Here is a 26,174-nt window from a genome sequence, read left to right on the forward strand (position 1 = left end):
CGTCAGCTTTAAAAATGTTGCATTAAAAAATTAGCGATAAGGGTAATTTGAAAAAAAAAAAAGAAGAAAAACACGCAATTTCAACTTCACATCAGGAAGAATGCTTAAATTTTGGACTAATATTTCAATTATTTTTCTTTTCTTTCAAATGACTATTTTTATTAATATTAAAGGCTAATATCAATTTGTAGTCTATGTCAATTTCTTTTTAAATCCTGGTCTGATTGTCATTAATATGATACTTATTTTCACCTGGCAGGTTTGGAATTGAGTAGGACTAATTTCAAATTTTTACTGTTTTTAGCTTTCGGAAATGCCGATGGCTGGAAGTGGAGGTGGCCATAACGGGATGATGTCCTACTGCGGTTTCCCTGGGGAGCTTAAGGCTGAGCCGAGATCACCGGAGAAAACGTCGCACCAAGGTGCAACACCTCCTTCACTCTGGGATCTACATTTGAAGCAAGACAGCCACCACACTGAAGAAACCTCTCCACCTCCTAGTATGCCGCCTCCAAGAGGAGAAGGGCTCGCAGCATGATATCTGCCCTATGCCCCCAAGCCATAGGCCCCCTCCTGACATATCACATCCAAATTCTTATTTAGGGGTATCCTATAGTGACTTAGAAAGTGTAGTAGCTTCTACTATACGGATATTGGGCGTGCTTGTGTGTTGTGCCGTGCGAGTTCATAATACATATCTTGTCCAAACGTCATGTGATTACTTAATAGTTTTATCGATTGCACGAGAAGTTTGAGACTCAGAGAAACAGAAAAAAAAGACAGAGGTGTGAGTGTGCGGCTGCAATGTTCCTATTTTGAAACTAGTCTTAAAGTTGATCATGAAAGTTTGGAGATAAACAAGGAGCTGGACTGATGATAAAATTAAATAAAATAGGTATTTAAAAGAAGATGTATATTATTATAAAGTAAATGTCATTTATTATAATTATACAATTATTTAATATCAAGGTGACCTCTGTATTTTATCTCTTCTTGGACTGTTTTGACGGTTGACTGGGGCATTGCGTTTAATATTAGCGGTTATTTATATATAACGGTAATGTATTGTTGATTTTATTTATTGAAATTCTGCTGAGATATTGCAGATAATAAGGGCATGTTATGTTTAATTTACAATGGGGCTAGTAAAGTGATAACAAGTTCCATATTTATTCACCTGTGATAAAAGGCGTAAACAGAAAAACGATTATTTTGTATTGTTTAACGTACAGAAAAATCAGTTATCGAGACCAAGGAATTAATTTCTAAAAGTGAAATGACATGAAAGTTTTTAAAGTGTATTTGTTGTCAGTAGAGTTCATAAAAGTTCTTTGTTGTGTTTGCCCAAATGTTTCCAAATATTGTACATTTTGTAAATTAATGTGTATAATATGAAGACAAATGATTTTTGATTTAATATTAGTGATGTCCTCAACTATTATGTAGTAAAAACAATTTCTTTTGTAGAATACGATTATATCAATGATAAGATGATGTATATTACATGAAAAGCAAACATTGTATTATTAGTGTATAGTGAAAAACTGAAATAATTATGTTTACTATAATTATTACATGTAGTAATTACAAATGTAAGTCGCACATATATGCCTGCCTAAATTAGTAATGGTATCCTTTTTAATTTGGTATTCATTCATTCGTTTAATATTATTTTAAATAATGTAGGTACATACTATTTTATATGTGTGACAATTGTATGTCTAATACTCCATAATTATATCGATGTAATATTTATCCTACATGACAAACACCACATGTAAGAACTGTATCACCATCGTTACCTGATGTCTTTTTATTTCCACAAATTATATTAAATTTTCTAAATTATTTTGTATATAATGTATATGTACTAGGTAGTTAATTGTTGTGATTTTTTTATTCAATAGAGAGATATTATATACACAAATTTTAATTCATTTTTTTAATTATTATTTTTTTTAAGCATTTAGTCTAATGGAAGGTTAACAAGTTTCTCAGAAGTATAGACAATTCGATAATATCTTGATCTCGTCCACTTTTATTTTCCATTCGCAAAATACTCATCCAACAATGGTGGTTCTTTTTTTGATTTATAATCGATATAAAAAGAAAGTGAGTTTGTCAGTAAATTGTACAAAACCAACCCTATTTTAATTCTTTTCAGTATGAAGAAAATATCTACTTATTTCACCACTAATTGTTAGTGTTTTTCCAGGATCGAAGTCACTGAAGTGCTGTTGTTATGTAACTCTAGTTAAGTTATTGCTATGACATTTTTTTTTCTTAAATTTTATTGTTGCAAAAAATTCCATATTTAGCTTTCTTTAACATTTTGCAAACACTGCCTGAGTGCAATATCATCAACAAAAAAAGAATTAAAAAATCTAGTTCTGACTAAGAACTAATCTTAGAATATATTTCCATAAAAATAAACAATAAAAAAACAAAAAACATTGAAATGTCTATTTTTCAAGGAAAGCCCTCCCATTTATTACTGATGACAGTTGAAAAGTTTAAGAAATAAAAATAAACACTGATGAACAAAATTAAACATGCCACCCTTAAATTTTAATCTATTTAGTATGTAGGTTTATTCATATTTTGCATACCAAAAATAGGTTCAGTTGAAAAATAACATTTAAAAAGAAATTTTTTTTTTTTTTTTTTTTTTGCGTTATGAACTATGCATATTAGCCATGTGACAAATTCGTATATGTGTGTTCAAATTTGGGGGGTTATTGGGAAAAAAGGGCCAGGGGCAACGATGGGAATCGAACCCACGACCGCGGCGTGAGAGTCTCTCATGCTAACCACTCGGCTACCGCGGTCCCCAAGAAAATGTTATTACCTAATTTTAAAATAAATAAATAATAAAATATTGAGTTTTAAAAAAAATCAACAACAAATAAAAATGTAAAAAATCCTTTTTGTCCCCTTTAATACTGAGTATTTCCACCTCTGGAATTAATCACTTGCATTAAACGCATTTGCATTCCTTCGAAAAAGTTCCAAAAAAATCTTGAGGAATTCTTCCCCATTCGTCAAGAAGTCATTTCCAACACGTTGCTTAAGTTGGTCCCAAATATGTATGATTGAGTTCAAATCTGAACATTGAGCTGGCCACACTAAGCACTCAATTCCAACCTTATTCAGGTAGTCATCCACAATACATGTCCTATAGGTCCTGACATTATCCTGCATTAGCGAAAATCTCTCGCCGATGTGGGGGGCAAATGATATTATATGTTCTTTGACTACGCCTTGTTAGTACTCAGTAGTTAAGGATCTTCCTGGCAAAATAACTGATTCGGTGCAGAATTCCAAGGAAATGCCACCCTATTACATCCATGATCCACCATGGAATACCACCTGAGGAACCATACAGCATGGGGTGCACCTTCCTTCTGAGCTCCTACATATGAACCCACATCTGAAGATTTGAAGCCAACTTTCACCTCATCTATAAAGAGAACTTTTCCCATATCTGCCAACATCTAATTCACAAGTTCTTGTGTTAATTGAAGCCTGGATGTTTTCTGAACTGTGGTAAGAAGAGGTCTAGGAGCTGGGTGCGAGGCCCTGAGTTTATTTTCATTGTCTTCTTACAGACCTGGAGTAAATCTAAATATTTAGGACTTGTCTTATCAGATTCTTCATTGTTCTTCTGTCGTCTCTATCATATACCTAAAGTGCAAAAGAACCCTTCCTATTGTAGAGTGATTTACACTGTCACCTGGCGACTTCACCCTGACATTGTTATACTCAATATCAAATGCCTAACCGGAGCCATTAAAAAAAGGTTAAAATAATATATGAAATCAATAAAGGAAAAAGATTAACTGAAAGAGATCTTTAGGTGTAGAAGAATGGAAGAGCGTAATACCACATTTTGTGTAAATGAGATTAATCAGTTCCAAAGTAAATAAAGGAAGTAAACAAAGCATGTTTTTATTTTGACCAGGTTGACTTCTAATTACCTGTAACTAATGTAGAAAGACAAAGGATTTAATTTTAAACTAAATAAATTGAGTGGTGCTTTAATTTTGTCCATCAGTGATTAAAATGGCAGAAATAAATCATGAGAGATTGGACTCCTTCATTAAATAAAAACAAATTGCAATTAATTACAGTTTTTTTTAAAAGGTTATTTGAAACCTCGGGGTGCAAGTGTTTTTGAAAAAAAAAAAAAAAAATTGTAGATCAGGCTTGAATGTAGGACCACTGGACTGACCTTACAGTGATGAGCGCCCAAACCGTTGTGGCCACCTACGCCCTGATTCCCTTTGGGGTACGCAGTCGCTGAGTGGTCAGCAACATGGTTTTTTAAAAATGTAAGACAAAATACAAAACTTGTCAATATGACTAAAAGTGCATACCATTAAAAATATTATATAAATCAGCTATACATTAATCTATATAATAAGGATTTACTGATTACTGATTTATATAAGCTCAAATCTGCACATGCATGCACAAAAATGAATGAACTAATAAATAAATGACCTCACCCAAATGTCAGTGTTTTTCTAGCACTCCTGCATTATTTTTTGATGAAGGAAAAAGAAGAGTGGCAAGGTGTTCAGAATCGAGAACAAGAGTGTAAGCCCTAGTTCTCCAGGCATATTTGGAGGCTTAGCTCAGTCCTCTTCCATGCCTCTCACCATGTCCCTTTTTTTTTTTTTTTTTTTTTTTAAACCTGTTTAAAAAAAACATTACAGCATCTTGTTGTTATAGGATGATCGCTCTTCTTCAGATCCTCCGAGAGCCATCTATCAACTGTGCTGTTCATTCAAGCTTCTCTTCTGATGCTTACTATCTATATATACTGCAGTATCGTCAGCAGTTTTCTCAATTTAAATAATTCACAAGCAAACTTACCTTACTGAATTTGAATAAAAGATATTTTTTTCTTCAAGAAAATTTGTGTTGCTGGCGTAGATAGACTAGACCTAGATAAAGCTGAAATAATTTAAAAAAGGAAGAGGCAATATTATATTACATTAAAACAACTATCAATAATTTTAGTATATAATAAAAAAATATCACTTGTTTTTACATCCTGGCTTAACTCAAAATACTTTTGACAATACATGTTTTGAATATTTGAGTGTCAGTCATATCACTTTTGATCAAATTAAAACTATATTTAGTTCCTCATTAACTGAAAATTATTCCAGACAGGTTTCACTGAGTGTTACGTTATTTGCATTTCCTTTTCTTCGTCTTGTCCAGTCTTTTGGGATATCGTCTTAAGCAGGTTTTGTCCTTCTTCCTTTGTCTTAAAAAGAGTAACAAATTAAATAAGATATAAGTTTTAGTATATAATTTGAAAATGTTTACCTCTTCAAAGTTAAGACACTTCTGGGCAAAGCTGTAAGCGAGGTCGAGCTGGTTCTTGTTGAGATGATAATTCGCCAAGTATTTGTACGCCTGACTTAATTCGGTTTTGTTGTCAGCGGTTAAAACTTGATCGTTTTCATTAACAAACTCCGTAAACGCCGAGCAGGCCTGGTCAGAATCACCCAATTTATCGTAAAGTCTGTAAAAATATTACATTTTTATTTTATCCAAAAGGCTTAAAATTGAATTAAAACTGACTTGGCTAGTTTAAGTATAGCAGATCCGTCGATGTCACCGACATTCCGCGCTTTGTAAAAACACTTCAAAGCTTCTTGAATTTTTTCAAGCCTCTCGTAAGTTTCACCTAGGGCAATTAACATTCTGGCATCGTTTGGCCTTAACAGCTGTGCCTGCTTGTAATAATAGAGGCTGTAGTATGGCATTTTCAATATTTCGTATGTCTGTCCAAGACCATACCATGCCCTATAATCCCTCCTATTAACCTCTAAATACCATTTTAATAAAAATTTGGATTAATTGGGTTAACGATTATATTAATAGATTACCTATGGCCTGACGGTAACTTTGAATCGCTGCGTTGGTATTTTTCATTTCCATATACTCATGGCCCATTAACGTCCATGCAGATAAATACTGAGGATTTAATTTCAAGGCCCTTTGGAAGTATACCACAGCCTTCTGATGCTCCATTCTTAACGAATAATAATTTCCTGTAAAAAAATTCTTGTTGTTGATATTGAACAAAAAAATAAAAATAATAATTTAAAAACCCTTAAAGACACTATGAACAGTTTATATGAAAGTAAATTAGCAATTAGTCGCAGGCAATGAGATGAACAATAAAAACTTGTCAGGGTAACCTACAATTTCTGCATTGGATCATCAATGTCATTAAGTGGTTAAGCCACAGCTCTTGAGGTGTTGCAACTTTCAATGTGCACAATTTTAAAGCTGGATTTCCACTGCGTGAAAAAAATTATTCCCAAACTAAACGCGAGAATTACTTGTGAAACGCTGTCTCAAACAGCTCTATAAGACAAAAGAAAGTGAGCCATCAGCTGCATGAGACAAACATGCCATTTATAACTACACAAACTGGTGCATCAGCATTTACTACCATGGCGATACTTTATATTAAAAAGAAAATCAAACAAAGAAAATACTGTGGATCGATTATTTCATCGGAGAACTCCATTAGTTTTCATTTTCGCTTCAAGAGTACCAACAGTTTGTCCTATTTTGATGCTAATTTCCTTCTGCTCTTCCTAACTTTTATTCTTGTTCTGATGAGTGATGAGTGCTGAGATCTTTAGCATCCCACAAAAATCAGCAGCTGTGATACATTCAGATAAGCCCTGGTTCATTCTCATACTTGAGAAAAGTGCGTTTATACAGAGCGAAACAAACACTACAAAATAATTGGATGACACAAAAAAACCAACAGCCGGCACTCACTTGGGCTGACCCCGAAACATACTTGCGCCAAAAGTTTCGCAGTCCCGTCTAAGTCGACAAAATGCGAGACGAGTTTCCTCAGTGAGTTTCGTGCCGTGGAACTACCTTTACAGCCTTTAGAAAACAATATCACTGATCAGCTAAGTAACACTGCCCTTTCGTTGTTATTTTGGGTAGTTTATTTGTTTTTATTTTGTTGTATTGTTTTTATGTTAATGGACACCACCCTCCATGAAAAATATTGCTTTAAGCTGTGGTCGACACACCCTACTGAGAAACCCAGTTTATAAGAAATAATAATAACAGAACAAACCAATAACGCAGCATGTCTCCACTCGGTACTTATCAATCTCAGAAGCCTCTTGCGCCAAATATGCAAGTTCTACTTTCATTTCACGTACATATAACAGATTTGAAAGAACATCCATATTGTCCAACCTATACGGATCCAGCTTCCTGAGCCTTTTAAATGTGTCTATTGCCTCGGCTACATCTAAACAAAAAATTATAAAAATAAATTCGTTAATTAAAAACAAAAAGTATTAAAAGTATCTAATAAATACTGTTATTACCAACCTCTCTTATTGTGGTAAGCGATAGCGATCTGTGCTAGAAGATATGTGCTTTCAGAAAATCCCGATTTCTGCATTTCATAATAAATTTCAAGCGCTTCATCATTCATCTGCTGCTCGAGAAACGTATGAGCCAAGAAAAAATGTTTTATCCAATGCGTAGGTAAAACTAAAGATCTCAACTAAAAAAAAAAAAAAAATTTATCCTTTCATTCGTTTGGATGTTATTTAAACATACTTTGGTCCTGTCGGTAGTAAGCATGGCCAATTCCATCCAAGCACCCCAATGGAGAGGCTCCAAGTTGACAGCCTCGGCCAAAACGGTTCTTGCATCGTCGAGCAAGTCTAACCTCTTGAGAACAACGCCGTACAAGTACATACAGTAACTGTCGAGTTTATGCTTGACGTACAAAGCCCTAAGTTCTGTACAAAGATGTTGGAGCTCTGATGAAAGTTTCGGCTCGGGGCCGCAAAACAGCTCAGTCAGGTTGTCGATTTTTTTCCTTTCCAACGATAAATACTTGGAATTGATGTGTAAAAATTTAATACAAGGCGAGTTACAATTTGACGAATAGAATGCGCACCTAGAAAAATGATTTTCTGACTTTAAATTTAAATTTAATTTTTTTTCTGTAATAAATTCTCTAATTACCTATCGTACTCTTTTAAATCGAAATAACTCTTAGCAAGAATATAGTTGTCATATTCCTCAGGTATGACAACTGGCTCTTTTGGTATATAGATGTCACTTTTAACGTTTTTTAAACAGTGGCAAATCTCAGCCAACCTGGAAACATACTTTTTACATACATATTCTTTATGGATAATTAAAAAATAAATAAATAAAATAAAATTATAAAATTTTATTTGAGCCAGGTACATGAAGAATGTCACAGTTTGATCCAGGTATTGCCTGAGGAAATGGTTTTTCACAGGACATCTAAACTTTTAAACTGTTTTCAGTCACTTAGGATGAAAAAAAAGTCCAGAATATATTCACTGAATAAATGATGCCTAAATGTATGTTTGTTATTTATGACAACCAAAAGCCCACTTTAGCAATGAAAGCTCCACTGTGAACGTTTTCAAGATCAATATCAATTAAATTCTAAAAACTTATTCACTTGTTTAAATGAAAAAAAAACAAAAAAATCATAAGAGATAGACAATCACCACAAACAATATCCATTGTTAAATCTTGTCTAAAAGTTTCAGAAGAACGCCGAAATTATTGTTGTAACTATTTATTTATCAGATCTTCATTTAAGTCCTTTTTCGTGAAAGACAGTTTTATTTAAAATTTATTACACCAAATACAGGAGGTGTTCTGAACTTTATTCATTACTGATCATTTCGACACACTATCAGCATTTTGCCATCTTATGTGAGTCTAAATTCTGAACATGGTGAAATGCCGAAACATGTCTGACAGAGCAACCCAGTGGGATAGGCGGACTAAAATTATCTGTAACGATCAAATTTCAGATTCATCTTGCTGAAGACAACACAAAGAAATCTCACAATGAATTATTCTTCTCAAAACGTAAACCATTATTTTCCATTTCATTTAGTGGCCAGAAAGGACCACAATCAGATAGCATGAAGTCAGGGTTTTAAGCCTGGTGAATCAAGATTCCTTTTTTTGGCTGAACTATTAGGTACTAGGTTGATAGTAAACTAGCAAAGGCTCAAAGTGCATAACGCATTTTTTTCTTCTTTCTTGCCACTGGCATCTCTCCCAAATTGACCGTTTGGGGTATCTTACCAAAACCAGAGTAGATGGCCTAAGAAAGGTGTGCGTGTGTGCCATCCACTCCTTTACTGGATCTTATGATCATTTAAAATCCCCGAAAGCCAATATGGTCTAAAGCTTTCCCCTAAACCAAGATAGAGACCCACCCAAGTACCAAGGACCAATCGCTTGTACAATTCCTTACTATGGTATAATTTTTTTTTACTGGATATATGTATTTTATGATGCAAAAATGATTTATAATAAAAAATGAGAATTCAATGAGAAAGAAAGAAATTCACAACTAACTTGTGGACATTCCGTAATTTCCACCAACCCTAACCATCACAACATCCCACTTGGTTGAACATTCCAGACATCAAGCTTTCTAAGATTCTATACCAACATGGTATAATTTGAAACTAACTGAAACAGATAATTAGCTACACGTAGTGTATGAATCCTGGCTCACATTCTTGACTGATAATTATTAACCAAACCATTAGGTACTAGATCGATACCCTTGTGAGCTATTGTAGAAAAGTTTCAAAGTAAACTCTTTTTTTTTCTTTTCTTTTTTTTAACTACCCACAACAGACTATCTCCTAAACTGGCCCTCCAAGGCACCTGATTAAAACCATTAGGTCCCATGGGAAAGGTGTGCAATAGGTGTCTATTCTGGATTATGGGGTCATCCCAGAGGGGCCGACCCCCCCCCACACCAAATCCGAGGACCACCATTTTTTATTGCCTCTTACTAAGAAAACAGGTGTACATCTTGAAGCAAGAATTGGTTTATAATTAAAAGGGTGTTCCAAGAGAGATCCACAACTAAGTTTTGAATATTCATAATATTAATATATTCTCCATAGTTTCCAAATCACCAAAATACTGACAAGCGTGAAATACAAAAGGATAGTTCTCTACAAATAAGAACTACAGATTGTTTGAATGTAGTTGATTTATTGATAAACATAAAGATTTGCTGATTGACTATTCATATACTCTGGATTCATAGTGCCTTCACAGTGTCATCACTATTGCATCTCGGCATATCTCTTGACTCTCTAAGATGCCAAACCAGCATAACAGATAATTCACTACTCGTAGAATAATAATCTTAGCACTAATTTTTGAATGATACATCATTAATCACTGAAGTGCAATCAATTTAGACTGGGTCTCCCAACTTGAATGTCTGAACCAAGATGCTAATGGATTAGCTGTGTGCTTGCCCTTTAGAGGCACATTTTTCAGTTGCTGCCTTCTCACTTAATTTTTTTTTCTCCTAACAATGTCACATAGGTCCCGCAAATAATGATTTCTCTCTTTGGACCATTTTATATCCACTAAAGTAAGCAGAGTGAGGGAAGATTTTTCTCGCACCATCTTCCTATAATATTTACAGCGCTTTACTTTTGATTTGATGCAAATCTTCAAATTTCTTTTTTATGATTGTTACCATCTAAGAAACCTATGGTAAGGCATCCTAACTCAATGAGTTATTTAATTAGATCAACTACTATCTACCAAAGAAGCGGCAATAGTATCCCTCCTTGAGGGCATCCTTATGTAGGTGCTTTTGTTTAGTCCAATGACCAAGTTTTGCGCTTATTTATTGTACACCATGCATATAGGGAGAAGTTCGTGTGCCATCAAATGACCCTTGGTGATTCCACAATGTAAGAGTGGTCAAAATCACCTCACTTCAATTTACCCTACAAGACGTTGTCCAAGCACGCATGATGGCTTTTACTTCGCGGAGCTTTGTTTCCCTCGAACATCAGACCTGATGCATTCCCACTTATGCCATACTACTGATTTTAAATGGGAAATCATATCTATGGGTGTTTTCTGATTTGTAACCCTTAGATGCCTTTCAAATTCATTTCCTATTATGCTGCAGTGCCCAGAAACCAACAAAAAAAGAAATTTTATGCTCTGTTGAAGAAGAAGTTTTAACGCCAAACAGATATCCTGTTTGATGAAAAAAGGGTCTTCCAAGGCTCGGATGGTAGACAAGGAGTCAGAACATATGACCAAACTGTCACTTGTGGACATATGATGTTCAGAGCTTTGTCAATTGTGAGCAGCCAACTGCTAAAGTTGATGCAGATAGGGTTGAGGGATGCCCTTGAAAAAAAAGGGGCTTCTATACTGATGATAGGACCCGAGCCCTTTTGTGGCATAGGAATATACACAATAAGCACCTCAGACAAACAGAGAACAATGGAACTCATTCATGGGGTGTAAACAATTCAAGAACCTCCTAACAAACTTTGGAAGGAAAGATGTAACAGAATGTACTAAAGGAAGCAGAAAACAACTCTGAATCTTAACAAGACACTGCAAACTAAATCTGAATAACATTGGTATAACACAACCCAACACGAGCAGTCTGAAAAGAACCAGAAAAGACACTTACACACCTACTAACAAATGTGGAGCCACATTTGCCTGCACGAGGAGGTGGTTTGGGATGTACAACATTATTGTCAAAGAAATTCAACTGAAACCGAGCCTATTAATCAGATCCTTGATGAACTAGGAGTTATCTGTGCTTGAGCCCTTCTGTTGTATAGGGGTTCACACTATCAATGAATACCTGAGACAAAAAAAATAAATAAATAAAAAAAAACAATACAAAAATGAGGAAACAGTGGAATTCACTCATTGGACATAAAAGTCCAAGAACCCAGCATGGTCCATATAACCAGATTGGGAAGAACTACATGGCAAAAGGAATACAAAGCTACAACAAAGGTAAAAGTAAAGCATATGTGTCAATCCGACCATCAGTAGATGCCAAGCCGTGGTTCTCGACTTTTAATGTACCAAGAAGGCTACAAACAACAACAGACTACAATTATGCTACAATAAGTTACCCCTCACTTATACAAACAGGTATGTGACAAACCCCAGCATATGAATGCAAAGGAGAGACATGGGCAGTTGCTGATCATATTCTACTGTCTTGTCATTGCACTTCGGAGGGATGAGAGGAATTCATAAAAACCCTAGTGAATAATGGCATCCCCCTGTATTGCTGGGCAGGGTGTAACAAAAAAAATTGTCAAAGCCATTGGTATATTTATGAGAAGAAACAAAATAGAATTTTAATAAAACCAAAATAATAACAAGCAATGAATACTTAATAAAAGTGAAATAAAATACAAAAAAAAGATAAAGAAACTTTACCTAAATGGGCAAAACAAAAAAAAACTAACAAATTTTGGAAGGAAAGAAACAACAGAATGCAACAAAAGAAGCTGGCAAAAACTTTGAATCCTAACAGGATTCTAAAGCCTAGTACGCACTGAGCTTCTTTGAATCGATTCATGTTGCAGGGCAGAGTCGGGGCTGCGTAGATTCATTGTTGTGACGCAGCCCCGACTCTGCTGGATTCACTATGTACAAAGCAAAAAAGAGCAAGGGAAATTCCTGAAAGAGCTAGTTCCTCCGTCATTTTCGCAGGCATTGATGAATGCTAACTAAATCTTGGTCTGGTCAAGGTTCTTTTTCGTGGAGCAGAGTCAGGGCTGCGTAGATTCATTGTTGCAACTACTAGATCTTTCAGGAATTTCCCTTGCTCTTTTTTGCATTGTACCTAGTGAATCCAATCGGAAGTGCATTAAAAAATGCCCAAATAGATGGTGAGTTCGACAAATATTTCACGGTGGGAATCAGCACGGGAAAAATCTTTTGGACACATTGAGATTAAATGATGGCGCAGGGTTCAGAAATTTTTTGAGGATGTCCCCGACCGATTTCGAAACCATTTTAATGAAAGTTGGCGGTCAAATTTCCAAGAAAGATACCAACTTTCGGGAATCTATCTCTCCGGCCACAGATTAGCTGCCACTCGTGTGTGGGGAGACTCGTATACAAGCTTCATATACACCTTCAGGATTTCAAAACAATCAATATCAGATTTCGTTCCAGAAGTGTGCGAAACCATCATTCATCGTTTGAGAGAATATATCAAGGAAAGTAAAGAATTGCAAGCACTTGTTCCGATTCATGTCCACACTGGCAAATGTTGCGCAACATTGAGTCAAAGAATCCCACATAGGATGGGATTCAAAAGAGTCCGAAAATAGGCTAGCCGCAACACACCAGACTCATCGCAACAATGAGTCGGGGCAGCCCGGATTCAGGCTAGATGCAGCCAAGACTCTCTGGAGATTCAAAGAGTCCACAAAGAATCCCAGTGCGAACTAGGCTCTGCAGGCTGAAGAAGATTGGTATAACACAACCCAACATGTGCAGAGTCTGAAAAGAAGTAAAAAAGACACCAACACACCTACTAACATATTGTGGAGCCACATTTGCCTGCACGAGGAAGGTAGTTTGGGATGTACATTATTGTAGAAGAAATTCAACTGAAACCGGGCCTATTAATCAAGTTCCTTGATGAAGTACCTGTGTGTTTTAAGCACAGAACGGCTCATACAATAGCTCTTAAAGGGCGCAGTATAATACTGACCCCGACCAATACATCTATCTAGGGTTGAAGGAAAAGTTGAAACTTTCTGTAGCAAATTTATCAAATTTGTCACCCCGTGAGAAAATTTCAAAGAAATAAAAGTAAGGATCAGAACCACAACAATTTAATCTGTGACGTATCTGTCAGATTTGTATATAACTATGTATAATATTTGCTCAATGTATATTTGGTTTGTACAGATGGCAAAAAATTAAAATAAATTTTTAAAAAATTATTGAACACTACCATTTGGCGCTGTGGTGCAACCCCCTGACAGTGCAGTCGTACAGAGCACGTTGAACGTTGAATTTGACCTCTTTGAGGTCTATCTTCAGAGGTGTTTCCATCTGGTTTCAGTTGACTTCAAAAAGCAAAACCGGCGTCGTAAACTTCAAAACGAGCAACTGCAACCTACAAATAGGTAGCAGAAGAACGATGGATGGAATCGATACCGAAATACAATCAAATGTCACTTTATTAAGTTGAAACTCGTTTGAATCAATAGTGATTCATAAAGTTTATATTGCTTATTTTTTGTTTTTGTTTTATTTTAACAAAGAGGAAAATTTTACTCCGGCCTTCTTCAAGGAAAATCAACAGGGTCGGAATACGCCATGCCCTTCACAGTCATCCGACTACATTTGTTTATCGGAGGCACTACTTAGGTTTCTGAATCCATCGCAGTGCTGTTTGTTTTTTTTCCTCCCTCGGCGAAATGTTGACGAAGTGAAAATCATCGGGTGTTCGAGTGTTTTCGACGTACTTTTTATACAAAACCGGATATGGAGTTTATTGTCGCCAACGTCGAAAACATAAAATTCGACATAGAAATCGCTCTGGAAGAGCAGCATGGCGCTTTACCGCTTCCCTTCCCAGGGATGGACAGTAAGTTTACAAAAGTTATGTTATTAAATATCTTAATTTTCACTTTATACATAAAAGACGAGTGTTGTTTCGCTTTAAACCCAAATACTCTCTAATAATTAAGCCTCATTAATGCGATTGTCATTGGAAACATGAAAATGGCACCCTAAGAAGCTTTCAAATTATTACAATAATCAGCAAGAATAATTTAGAAAAGATAATGTATCAGGGGTAGCCACTCGTAACTCAAATGACGAACTGGTGATAGGAATTTTTCTATCTAAAAAAATCTGGAATTTGTCGGATATGGTGTTGAGCTGTCATTCGATAACATGTTTTACCAATGTTCTTTCACAAGCTATGCCTTTTTATGCAAAGTTAACAACCCTAAACCAGCTTGACAGGTCAACCGTTGAAGTTCATGAAATGATCAAAGATGATAAAAATCTGTTTCTTTGCCTTTAGTGAAAGTTCTGTCTGTTTGTCTGATAAATCATCTCTTGGTGATAGTGAAGTGTCTATTTGGCATTGAAACTTCTCCTTCAACAGAACATAAAAGTTTTTTTTGTGTGGGTTTCTAGGTACTCAGGCATTATAGGAAATGAATTAGCTGAAAGCCTTCAAAGGAAGGTGTTAAAAATGGGTTACAAATCAGAGAAACACCCAAAGAAATGACTTGTTTCACCATCTTTTACAGTTGATCTGCCACATTCTTTGTGAATGAACAAAAATTGCCAACAAGCCCGATTAAGTTAGAATTTAGATTGATCAGAGTTGACAAATTAAACATACTTAAATACTAGTAAGCCTAAACACGTTAGACAAACCTTCCTTTAAAATTGGTAAAATGATTGGAGGTGATGAAGTAACATGTTTCTCCATATAAAGGTCAGTGCTATTTCTATGCAGGGTCTTTTTTCTAATGATAAATTTTCTACTGGCGATTTTGAAATGTCAGAATTTGTCTGACAGACCACCTCTGAAGTGACATCCAACTTTGTGTTGAGCTGTATAGTTCAGTGACCATTTCGCCATGTTCAATGGTCTGTCTTTCATGAGCTATGCCTTTTTATACCAAGTTAACAACCCCAACCAAGTTCTTATGTTCAACTATAAATCAACTATGATCAAGCAATCCGTAGTTCTTAATTATACATATATAATTACAGAATTAACCTTTTGTCTTCCACAGCTTGTAAGCATTACATATAGAAACTATGGACAGTATAAAAATATTATGGAATGTCCAAAATGTTGTGTGGCCCTCTTGGGACTCCCTTTTAATTATAAACCAATTCTTGCACCAAGATGTACCCCTGTTTTCTTAGTAAGAGGTAGTAAAAAATGGTGGGCCTTGGATTTTGTGAGGGGGGTTGGTCAGCCCCTTTGGGATGACCCCACTATCCCGGCTATAAAGGCTGGCACCTATTGTACACCTTTCCCATGAGACCTAATGGTTTTAATCAGTTGCCTTGGAGGGCCAGTTTAGGAGATAGTCTGTTGAGTGCAGTTTTAAAAAAAGTGTTCACTTTGAGAATTTTCTGCAATAGCTCACAATGGTATCGACCTAGTACCATAGTTTGGTTAACGAAGTATCAGTCAAGAATGTGAGCCAGGATTCATATGCTACATGTAGCAAATTATCTGTTTCAATTAGTTTCAAATTATATGATGCTAGTATAGAACTTTAGAAAGCTTGATGTCTGGAATGTTCAGCCAAGTGGTATACAGTGATGGTTAGGGATGGTGGAAATTATGGAATATCCTCAAGTTAGTTGTGAATTTCTTTGATCTCATTTTTTATTATAAATAATTTTTACATGAAGGAATACACATATTACCTCCCAGGAAAGTATATATATATATATCATAGTAAGGAATTTGTACAAGCGATCGATCCATGGTGCTTGGTTGGTCTCTATCATTGGTTTAGGGGAAAAGCTTTAGACCATATTGGCTCTTGGGGATTTTAAATGACCCTAAGATCCAGTAAAGGTGTGGATGGCTGGCACTACACGCACACATTTCTTAGGCCACCTATTCTGGTTTTGGTAAGATACCCCAGATGGTCAATTTGGTTTACTATCAACCTAGTACCTAATGGTTCAACAAAAAATGTAAGTTATGAAAGTCTTGACACACCAAGCTTAAAACCCTGACATCATACTCTCTGATCGTGGTCCTTTCTGTCCATTAAATGAGATGAGAAATTACTTTTTTTTCTCCTCTCCCCTACTGAGTTGGTCTGCCAAGTATAGTTCGACATTTCGTTATGTTCAGTGTTGTTCATCTGAGTTTGAATTCATGTTGATGATTGCAAAATTCCAAAATTCGTTTTGATAATCTATCCCAGCTATAGGCAGGCCAAGATAATTGGTAAAGATCAAATTACTTTCCTTTTTTTTCAGTTTAAACAATTAACCCTTGGTACTTGAGTGGCAGTGGTCTTACAACTTCACAGTACTATTTTTTCAAATATAATAAAACAGTCCAAGGTCTATGCTGGGAATGAGCCAAGACCATACAGAACACTATTCATATGTCCTAACAACTCGGCCACCGCCAATGAATAACACTACCTCTGTACATCTTTTTAAAAATAAAATTTGAACTAAATATTTGATATAATCCGAATATCCATGATTTCATCTTTAATTTCACTGTGTTGTTTTGTTTTTATTTAAGAGTCAATTGTCGCTGTATGCGAATTTTATGCTAAAGGAAGCTGCGCCAAGGGTTCAGCCTGCCCCTTACGGCATGTCAGGGGCGATCGTACTATCGTGTGCAAGCATTGGCTCAGGGGTCTTTGCAAAAAAGGAGACCACTGTGAATTTCTTCATGAATACGACATGACAAAAATGCCTGAGTGCTATTTCTATTCCAGGTTTAGTAAGTATCAGTAGATTTGTAAGTATTACGTAGTACACACAAATATCAATTTGAAAGGAAACAATTAATGTATTATAACAGCAGTTCCAAACTTTTTCTTTTCCACGGCGCCCCAAGTTTAAAACAATGGTCCATCTAACTTAGTAATTAATTCATTTCCAATTCAGAAAAGCATTGATATATGTAACCTCTTAATTTGTCTGCAATTTTATTTAATAAAAAATCAAAACTCCTATTTTTTTTTTTTTTTTTTTTTTTTTTTTTTTGAGGGGGGAATAATCTAAAATATATAAATGCAGTCTTGTTAACATCCATATTGAGATTGGATGGTCCACGAGGTCTTTTAGGGGTTTGTAATGGGGGTATTGTTTTTAGGTTTTTAATAAATATAAAAATAAAATTAATATTTTTTATACAAAATTTTTGCGGTCTCCTTGTAGCACAGTTTGGGAAAAACTGTATTACAAGTTTAAAAAATATCAGAAGAGAAAATTTATCGTTGAACATACTTTCATCTTGTAAACTCAATTTGTGTTGGTTAAGTTCATTTTGTAAATATCCAAAATATTAAATATTTCTTCCCGGATTTAAGATGCTTGTCATAACAAAGAATGTCCATTCCTTCACATCGATCCCGAAAGTAAAATGAAAGACTGCCCCTGGTATGACCGAGGCTTTTGCAGGCATGGTCCCAACTGCAGACATCGACACGTCAGACGTGTGCTCTGCATGAACTACCTCGCCGGACTTTGCGTCCAAGGCCCAGAGTGCAAATTCATGCAGTAAGTTTTCATCAGTAATCTTTTAATAAGTTGATTTAATTAGTTTGTTTTTAGTCCTAGGTTTGAACTGCCGGCTGCAGACGCGACGGCCAGAGATCCCAAAAAGCTGGTGATAGTGTGCCACTTTTGTGGCGACACGGGTCACAAGGCTTTATTCTGTCACAAGATCCCTCAAGAAATAAGAGACAGCGAGGTAATTCTATTAAATTTCAATGATTAAAAAAAAATGATCTTGTGTGTTTATTATTCAGATGGGTGCAAATAATATAGGAGATGATAAAGATAACAGATCTAGCCCTCTTGTCAAAGGTGGACTTAAACCTCTGGAGGAAGTCACGTGTTATAAAGTAAGTATTTTCGTATATAAATATATTTTTTAATATACAATTTATTGATTAATTATTCTTTTTCAGTGTGGTTGCAAAGGTCATTATGCGAACAAATGTCCAAAGGGTCACTTAGCATTCCTGACGCTGAGTCAGGCTCAAAAGAAAGTTATGTAAGACAAACAGAAAACATTGTGATGTTTATGTTTAATGTATCACTCAACGCTGATACAAAAGAAAAAGCGTAAATACGGACATCCAACATGGATTTTTAAGCCAATTTGTCTATGTAAATAATTTAAAAACCAAGGATCGACATTTGTTCCTCAAGAGATACTTTTTCCTTTATTTAAGAAATTTTGTGCGAATGATATTTTTAATTATATTATTATTATTTAAAAAATAATGTATATAAAGAAAAGCGAAACACACAAAAGAAGAAAACGGAAGCCTTTTCAGAAGGCAAGAAAGTTTAAAATATTGAAAAATCCCTTTTTCCAAGCGAAATCCCTATTTGTCCCTTCTTTTATTTTGTATAAGTTTCAGTTTAAATTATTATTATTATTACTATTAATTTTTTTCTTTTTAAACGAAGGTATTTTAACTATGAGGTTATATGAACATGAACCCTCAGGGTGCCAATGGTTTGTAAAAAAGCCTATGTCTGGTTCGAATGGACGGAGACCACCGAAGCCCCCTTTTCACACTCAGTCCTTCTTTTGAGAAGTAGGTTAAACAAGGAGTTGGCCTCTTTACGACACTGCAACCGGTATTAGTCTATTGTGCATTTCCGTTGTGGTGCAGAGCTCTTTATTAAACTTTAGGGCTATTTACCAGATCCCAAATTTTGCTTAAGGGCTCATATATTTATCCTTCAGGCCCGTGCTATACCTTCCCCAGGAGAAGGAATGTCTGCGTAAGACTGCACCAACAGAAGACATATTCCACTGTTTCTTATTCATCCTGGCTATATCTACACAGGCTTGTTTGCACCACTACAAGTCTTTACATAAATTTTTGTAGTATTCAGTTAGTATTTCTAACAAATCTTAGATTTAGTAGTTCTGCCACTAGTTTATGCAATAGTCCTCTGATGAACATTTTTGCATTTCTCTGTCTTGAGCTATATTTCTATTAATTGGAGGACTTCTTTTTAATCTATTATGTATTGGATTAATGTTTTTGGCGGGTTGGTATACCACGAAAGGATTCAGGATCAATAGGTGTCAACTAACTTTCCTTGACCAATATCAGACTCTTCATTGCCCCTGTGCCCTGGTAGTTTTTGTTTTCTCCTCTACCTGCCCCCCTAATGTAATCCCAAATGACAAACTTTACTACCAATGTGGTAAGTGCCCTCAGTACCACCAGGCTGGCCGAGTAGATGGCTATTCTTCTGTTAACTATACCTAACCTTTTAATTTCCTTGGGATAACCTCAAAACACTGCTGATGTCAGGAGGCTGTGCTGTATATGGCAAAATTTACGAATATTTATGTACATTAACGTTTCGACATGATCCATCATCCTTCTGTCCCACTACTAGCCTGCGATAAATAAATAATCGCTGACAACCGCTATCAACTTTTGAATCTCTGACTAATAGGCATTGCCTAAGGAAAAAAAAAGAAAATCCTTGGCACAGTGTTCAATAGCCACAGTCTACGCTTGGAAACAGTGGCATATTGCCCAAGATTTTGTCCTTTGTTTGATGTTGGATAGGAAATAGGGATTTTGTGTTCTTCAAGCAATGCAGACTAGTCTTATTTTCCTAATTACTGAATTCAGTGCAATTGACTCAATCCTTCTTTTAAGTTTTAGGTCATAGTGCGTTGTTGCTGCCAATTCTTTTCTTGGATTGTCTTTGTATCCCAGGTTACGTATGGTTAGGGATCCAACCGTCCCTAATCAGGTTACCTCTGCATTGAGAGGTTGCTTTGCATTTGAAGTTAATGCCTGTGGCAGTTTCCTTCTCATTGCATAACCTACGAATGAGGTCATCATTGAACATACTCATATTGGGTAGGTGTTTAATCAGATGGCAGTGGACTGATATATAGGCCTATAACCCCTGAGTTTTACCCTGTCTGATTATAGCAATGTGTTAACAGTTTTGGTGATAGTTTATAAGATATAAAACTTTATTATTTTTCACAAATAATGATTTAGTGTGTAACTCAAAAGTGAAATGCGTATTGTGATGAAAACGGTTGATGGACCTACAGTTGGCTCCTGGTACACTCATCCTTGATGGTTTGGTATGTCAGACACATTTCAGAATTGTGAATTTCTCGATGAACCTGTGGTTTGGTGATGCTTGTTCAATTGGGTATAACTATATTAATTAAATGCTAGGAACCTTGGTGCCTCACGCTGATTATTTACCTGACCAACTGAGAAAATGCACCTAACAGGCTAAGTGGAGTTAGGTAGACCAAAATCACCATAAAACAGCCAACCTGTATATCTCAGAGGTTATACGATAAGCCGTCCTTTTCATAAAAACTGAAATTTTATTTATACATATACATTAAATGCAAAAGTTCATTGGAATTTCAGTCTACCAACTCTTTCCTCCAGCTGGTTAGATACAATTATATTTGAGGGCGTTCATACTCCTGTGCACATAACTTTCGTCCAAACTATAGTTACTCATTTGGCAGCATATTATCACTGGTACTAACCTTATGTTGCGTTAGGTTATGATTTATTCCAACATGTTTGTCACATTGTGCGGTTCTAATGTTTGAGGCAAGTCTGTCGTACATGAGCATCGGTCTGACTACCACCTACAGCAAAAAATTTATTGGCCGGTGGACTGGCAAACAGTGCAGTGTCAAAAAGTATGCGAATAGCATCTTTTCCCTTAATCACCTATATCCTTAACATGAGAAATAAAATATTATTTTTATATACAGTTTTATATTTACTTTTTATATAATATACAGTTTTTGATGTATTATCCCAAGATATTTGACCAAGGGGGACCGCGGTAGCCGAGTGGTTAGCATGAGAGACTCACGCCGCGGTCGTGGGTTCAATTCCCACCGTCGCCTCTGGTCCTTTTTTCCCGATAACCCCCAATTTGAACAACATATATAAGTATTCGTCATGGCTAATATGCAAAGATCATAAGGCCAAAAAAAAATATATATATATTTGACCAATTCAGACCATGGCACAGTTTCACCTTCAATTTAGATTTTATTGGAATGTTCCATGCTTGAACACTATTGCTTATGTTTTATTATGATTAATTTTAATTTTCCAAATTGCAGAAACTGCCTTTGCAGCAAAGTGTGTTGTCTAATTTGTTTAATATTGTATCTCCTCCAAGAGGAATAGCAGAGAGCTGTTTATTGTGTGAATTATTTAGAATACACAAGGAACAGGATGGGTCCAAGTATAGAGCCTTGAGGAACACCGGAAATGTCTCATTAGGGAAAGGATACTCAAAATTACCTGGATAAGAGATAGGAGTGATTTTTTAACATGTAGGCAGAAATGTTATATTCTTCACCCTGCTGACTATGCCAAACATGTCAAAGTTCTTTCAGACATCTTATCAAAACAATGTTAGTACATTTTCTTATATTAAAGGCGTCATTCTTAAATCTTTTTTTTTTTATAAGTTATATCAGTACATGTAGAGGAAATTGCTCCACGACATACAAAATGGGCATACTTGAAGCCTGACATCATTAAAGACAGTAAAGATAGATATACAGGACGATCATAAACAATCAAACTACATCATAATTCTAGGACAAAAAAAACAGTTTAAACAATTGTTATACTTTATTATATTTAAACCCCAATCAAAGTTAGGATATGCTAACTTATATAATTTATATGGGCTTAATATATTGTTTTATAAACCCAAAGAACACCTTTAAATAAATATTCTATAAAATTCTATAAGAAAGTTGCTCATTAAATTTCAGCTATTTATTTTATAATATACACTGAAAGAATAGAAACAATAATGGTAAAAAAAAAATAGTTTTTATAAGTTTAGATATGTTTATTATTACAAAAATTAAGTTAAAATACAATTAAAGTTTACACAAAAGTTCACGCACAAAAAAACGTTCGTATTTACATTTTTCACTCTTTGACAAAATTACAAGAAAATTTTTCATGTGTTGACCTCTTCGTGAGACGAAAACTCTAATTTTACGTGTTCGTGCATTCCCTCGACGTCCACTTCTGTCTCTTGGGCGTTGAGCATGTTGAGCGTAACTTCAGCCGACTTGCCTAGCATCCCCTGCTGCGGCTGCGAGGTGACCAACTGCCTGCTCACGGGTATACCAGCATCTTCGAAAGCCTTCTTTTTCAACGTCGACCTTATCTGGGACCTGAAACGGGCGACATCGGCAATTTAAAAAAAAAACAACTGATTTTCCTTCTCGTTGACATATTGACACACCTTCTAAATATTAAGACAACGGGTGAAAAAAAAGTATCAACTTACACTGTCCTCCTTTTGATGGTTTCGCTCACAAGATTTAGGTCTTCGTTAAATTTGATTATTGCCGATTGCAGCATATCAATATCTTCCTCAGTCCATTTACCCCTAATTTAAAAACAGACAAAATAATTATACGCCGTTTAGAGTAATGTAAATTTTGAAATTGTAAAGATGTTAGTCATCACAAATTTTTAGTTAAAAAAAGCTAATCGCACAATTTACAAGCCAGAAGTCCCCATGAACAACTGTCACCCTAAGCCTAGTTTTTGAATGTTTGTCCTTTGTATTTTATTAAACGGCTTGTCATCTAAATGAGAAAAGACGAGGGCAAAGTTAGAATAAAATGTATTTTTTTTTTTTTTTTTTTTTTTTTTTAATGGCTATCAACCCTAATGGTTAATTAAGCCTGTTACAACTTTGAGTGAAAAGTGGGAGGTTTACAAGCACAGGCATGAGGCTGGCGGCCCGACCGACGCCAACAGAGGGGACCCAGGGCTTTCCTAATTGTTTTGTGTACTTTTAATATATTTTAAGACGTTACAGAGCCCTTTGTCTGGGATGTGGATGAAAACCATTTACAGTGTTGCCTACAGAAAAGTCCACATCCCTTGGGGAACCGAGGCATTTTGCCTTGGATCTCCCATCTCCCTGCCAGGTGAGCGCCGCCGAACCCCTGGCAACAAGCCCTCGACCAGCGGACGACTCCCATCCCCTCAAGTTAATGGAATTTAATTGGTGAATTTAAAATGTTTTTTTTTTTTTGTTAGGAATTTAAATGAAAAAGACAGTGAAGCTATGTTATGTGTTTTTCAAGAACTGTATTACTTTTGAAGTGGAGTCAGCATTGTCTTCAAGGACAATTAAAATGTCTATAGATATACCAAGTTTGGTCCTTTTACTGAAAATAAGCTACATTCGCAGATAGTGTTTGATTGTTAATCTTACTTTGCATTTTTGGCACTCGGGGGGGCCTATTACAGATTAAATTCCACGGGTCAGTCTTGTGTGGCTAATACGAAGTCTAGTAAGGGCTGTTTCTTCTTTTCAGCTCGTATAGAGCTTTTCCAGGATTTCACATCTTTTTTTTTTATCTACGATAATTTATTGCTTATGCCTGTCCAGTAATTTTTCCAGAGACCAAATTTGTATTTTTATATGGTTTTTATAATCTTGTGGCATAGTTTCGTTAAATTGTACTATCTTTTATAGCTTTTTTGGCCAATTGTTTGTCGCAATGACCTGGGATCCACATGAAGGTGACTTGGATATTTTTTGGATGTATGCATCTTGGGGAGTGTAATACATTTTCAATGATGGGATTTAGGGAAAAGAGATTTTGAATTGAGGTTAAAGAGGATAATGAGTCGGAACAGATTATGATATGATTACTTTTAGGGTTATAGAGCTGTAGGGATTTTTCAATTTCTAGAAGTTCAGCTGTGAAGTTAAACTGAATTTGTGTTCACTATATTTGCTTGAAATGGCAGCACCTACTCCCTTGTTTTTTTGCACCAACAGTGTAAATGAAGTGGGCATTTGGAAAACCTTGCTGGAAAGGTTACTGCATAATTAGCAGTAATATCCTTTTTTTTTATACTAGAGCTTTCTAAATTTTAATTACGTGAATACAAAAAAAAAAAGACTCAGAACCTTAAGGTCCCCAGATTCTAAGTTTGTTAATATTACACCTAAAGTAATTGTTAATTCCAACCTCTCTTGGTTCGCACATTGGAAGGTAGAATTAGAAAAATATGGTATTCGATGCATTTTCAACTTAGAGAATATAAATAAGCGAATGGAACTCTTATTTCAAAACACTCTTTGCCCATATTTACCAAATACATTATAATGAGTCCCTACGCTGTGTTCTCTAAACTAAAGATATTCTTTACAGCTTTGTCAGAGGCATGGTTTGACTTTAGGAAATCAAACATAGACGGTCTAAATTTATCTGATCTTTGATGCCTGTTCAAGATAAGATATCAAGTGTTATGCTAAATGTGGTTGTCTAGCAGCAGGGCAATGAAAAGTGCTCTTTATGAAATTCGCCCAGTCGGGAAAATGTATTACATTTTATGATGGAATGCAATATCTTTTCGGCAAACAAACTAAAAACAACTCCGGCAGTTGGAATAAAATCCATGCAGTAGAACCCTTAGTAATATTTTGTCCTAACGTGTAACTTATTTGAAAAAAAATGAAGTATTCTAATCTACAAAACAGACTTCTAAACAAACATACAAGGTGTGTCAATATAACAGACCAAAAACGATTTCGTACCCTGACGGTGAGTCTGCGCTTGGATGTAGTTGCAGCGTCAGCTCTGCCAGCTTGTTGAAAGCCGCTCCTGCTGCTGTAAAAATTTCTCCGACCTGTCAAACAACTTTGATTATCGACGTTTACAGGGGTAAAAGTGATTTTGGGCGAAACTTACCTTGCTCGCTGAATTCATTCTAGCAAGTTGGAATGTTTCTGGTTTAGGTGTGTCGGTTTACAAACGTACAAATAAATCTGCGTCGAGGCACGCAAACAAAAGTACAACTAAAGGAATAAAATAATTAAGAAACATCAAGTCAATAAACCAAACGCGACAGAAGCCCGGCAACGGGGGGTCAATAAACAATAACAGTCCACTTGAATTGACCTTGGGTCCTTCAGCTTTCGGACAACCCTTGCTTTGTTAACCTTCCAACTGTAATTAATTATTTAAAAAATAATTAATTATAATAATAATTATTTTTTTTGTTTTAAAGAAAGCTTGTACTTGAATTAATGAGAGGTTCAAGGTTGTTTACGTCACGAACAGCTTTTGGTGAAGTGCTTTGTTGAACGATTCTACAAATTAATCCAGACTTAATCTATTCGAAAATAATCTTTATCAATAAAAAAACGCTTTTGAAAAGTTTTATTTACCTTCAGATTCGTGCAAATCTGTCCAATCATGGCATATAGCAACATTTAGCACCCTCCGTTATTCATTTATTTAACACACCATTTTTTTCATATGTACCAAATGTAGAAAAGTAACAGTTTACAAAGTAAATTGAAAATTGACAATAAAATAATATAAATAGAAAATGTACATCGAAAAGTACATTAATAAAATTTTGTCTTTTACAAATTTTTGCATTTCAATTTAAACTTGCAACATTTTAATATTTAACTTTTACATTTAATGTTAAATAAAAAATTTAAAAAAAAATTGAACAACAAACTTTTAAGTAAAATTGAAAGGT

General features: G+C 35.3%; 4 protein-coding genes across 9 annotated transcripts in view; 2 read left to right on the plus strand and 2 right to left on the minus strand.

Moving 5' to 3' along the window:
• The window catches only part of LOC106665690 (homeotic protein spalt-major), a 114,315-nt gene extending 112,436 nt beyond the window's left edge, over nucleotides 1-1,879 (plus strand). For all 6 annotated transcript variants that reach the window (XM_014392312.2, XM_014392315.2, XM_014392314.2 and 3 more), the window contains one exon: nucleotides 305-1,879. In XM_014392312.2, the coding sequence (XP_014247798.1) occupies nucleotides 305-538 (234 nt within the window). In that variant the 3' untranslated portion in view covers nucleotides 539-1,879. The remainder of the gene's footprint in view (nucleotides 1-304) is intronic.
• Nucleotides 1,880-5,014: 3,135 nt separating this feature from the next.
• Nucleotides 5,015-14,173, minus strand: LOC106665743 (cell division cycle protein 23 homolog). The gene is made up of 9 exons (XM_014392425.1): nucleotides 13,853-14,173; nucleotides 8,041-8,175; nucleotides 7,627-7,972; nucleotides 7,393-7,570; nucleotides 7,130-7,309; nucleotides 5,907-6,071; nucleotides 5,599-5,845; nucleotides 5,341-5,539; nucleotides 5,015-5,278 (listed from the first exon to the last, which is right to left on the minus strand). The coding sequence occupies exons 1-9, from the start codon at nucleotides 13,951-13,953 to the stop codon at nucleotides 5,195-5,197; spliced, it is 1,635 nt and encodes a 544-aa protein (XP_014247911.1). The 5' UTR covers nucleotides 13,954-14,173; the 3' UTR covers nucleotides 5,015-5,194.
• Nucleotides 14,162-18,854, plus strand: LOC106665744 (cleavage and polyadenylation specificity factor subunit 4). Its single transcript, XM_014392426.2, has 6 exons — nucleotides 14,162-14,491; nucleotides 17,156-17,359; nucleotides 17,952-18,141; nucleotides 18,196-18,334; nucleotides 18,393-18,488; nucleotides 18,555-18,854. The coding sequence occupies exons 1-6, from the start codon at nucleotides 14,389-14,391 to the stop codon at nucleotides 18,642-18,644; spliced, it is 822 nt and encodes a 273-aa protein (XP_014247912.1). The 5' UTR covers nucleotides 14,162-14,388; the 3' UTR covers nucleotides 18,645-18,854.
• A 3,650-nt stretch (nucleotides 18,855-22,504) lies between these two features.
• LOC106665782 (chromatin complexes subunit BAP18) lies at nucleotides 22,505-25,416 on the minus strand. The gene is made up of 4 exons (XM_014392487.2): nucleotides 25,373-25,416; nucleotides 25,219-25,310; nucleotides 22,942-23,043; nucleotides 22,505-22,825 (listed from the first exon to the last, which is right to left on the minus strand). The coding sequence occupies exons 1-4, from the start codon at nucleotides 25,388-25,390 to the stop codon at nucleotides 22,606-22,608; spliced, it is 432 nt and encodes a 143-aa protein (XP_014247973.1). The 5' UTR covers nucleotides 25,391-25,416; the 3' UTR covers nucleotides 22,505-22,605.
• Between the last annotated feature and the right edge of the window lie 758 nt (nucleotides 25,417-26,174).

Source organism: Cimex lectularius, unplaced genomic scaffold (genome assembly GCF_000648675.2).
Source record: "Cimex lectularius strain Harlan isolate CLEC.00 unplaced genomic scaffold, Clec_2.1 scaffold83, whole genome shotgun sequence".
Taxonomy (NCBI): Eukaryota; Metazoa; Arthropoda; class Insecta; order Hemiptera; family Cimicidae; genus Cimex; species Cimex lectularius.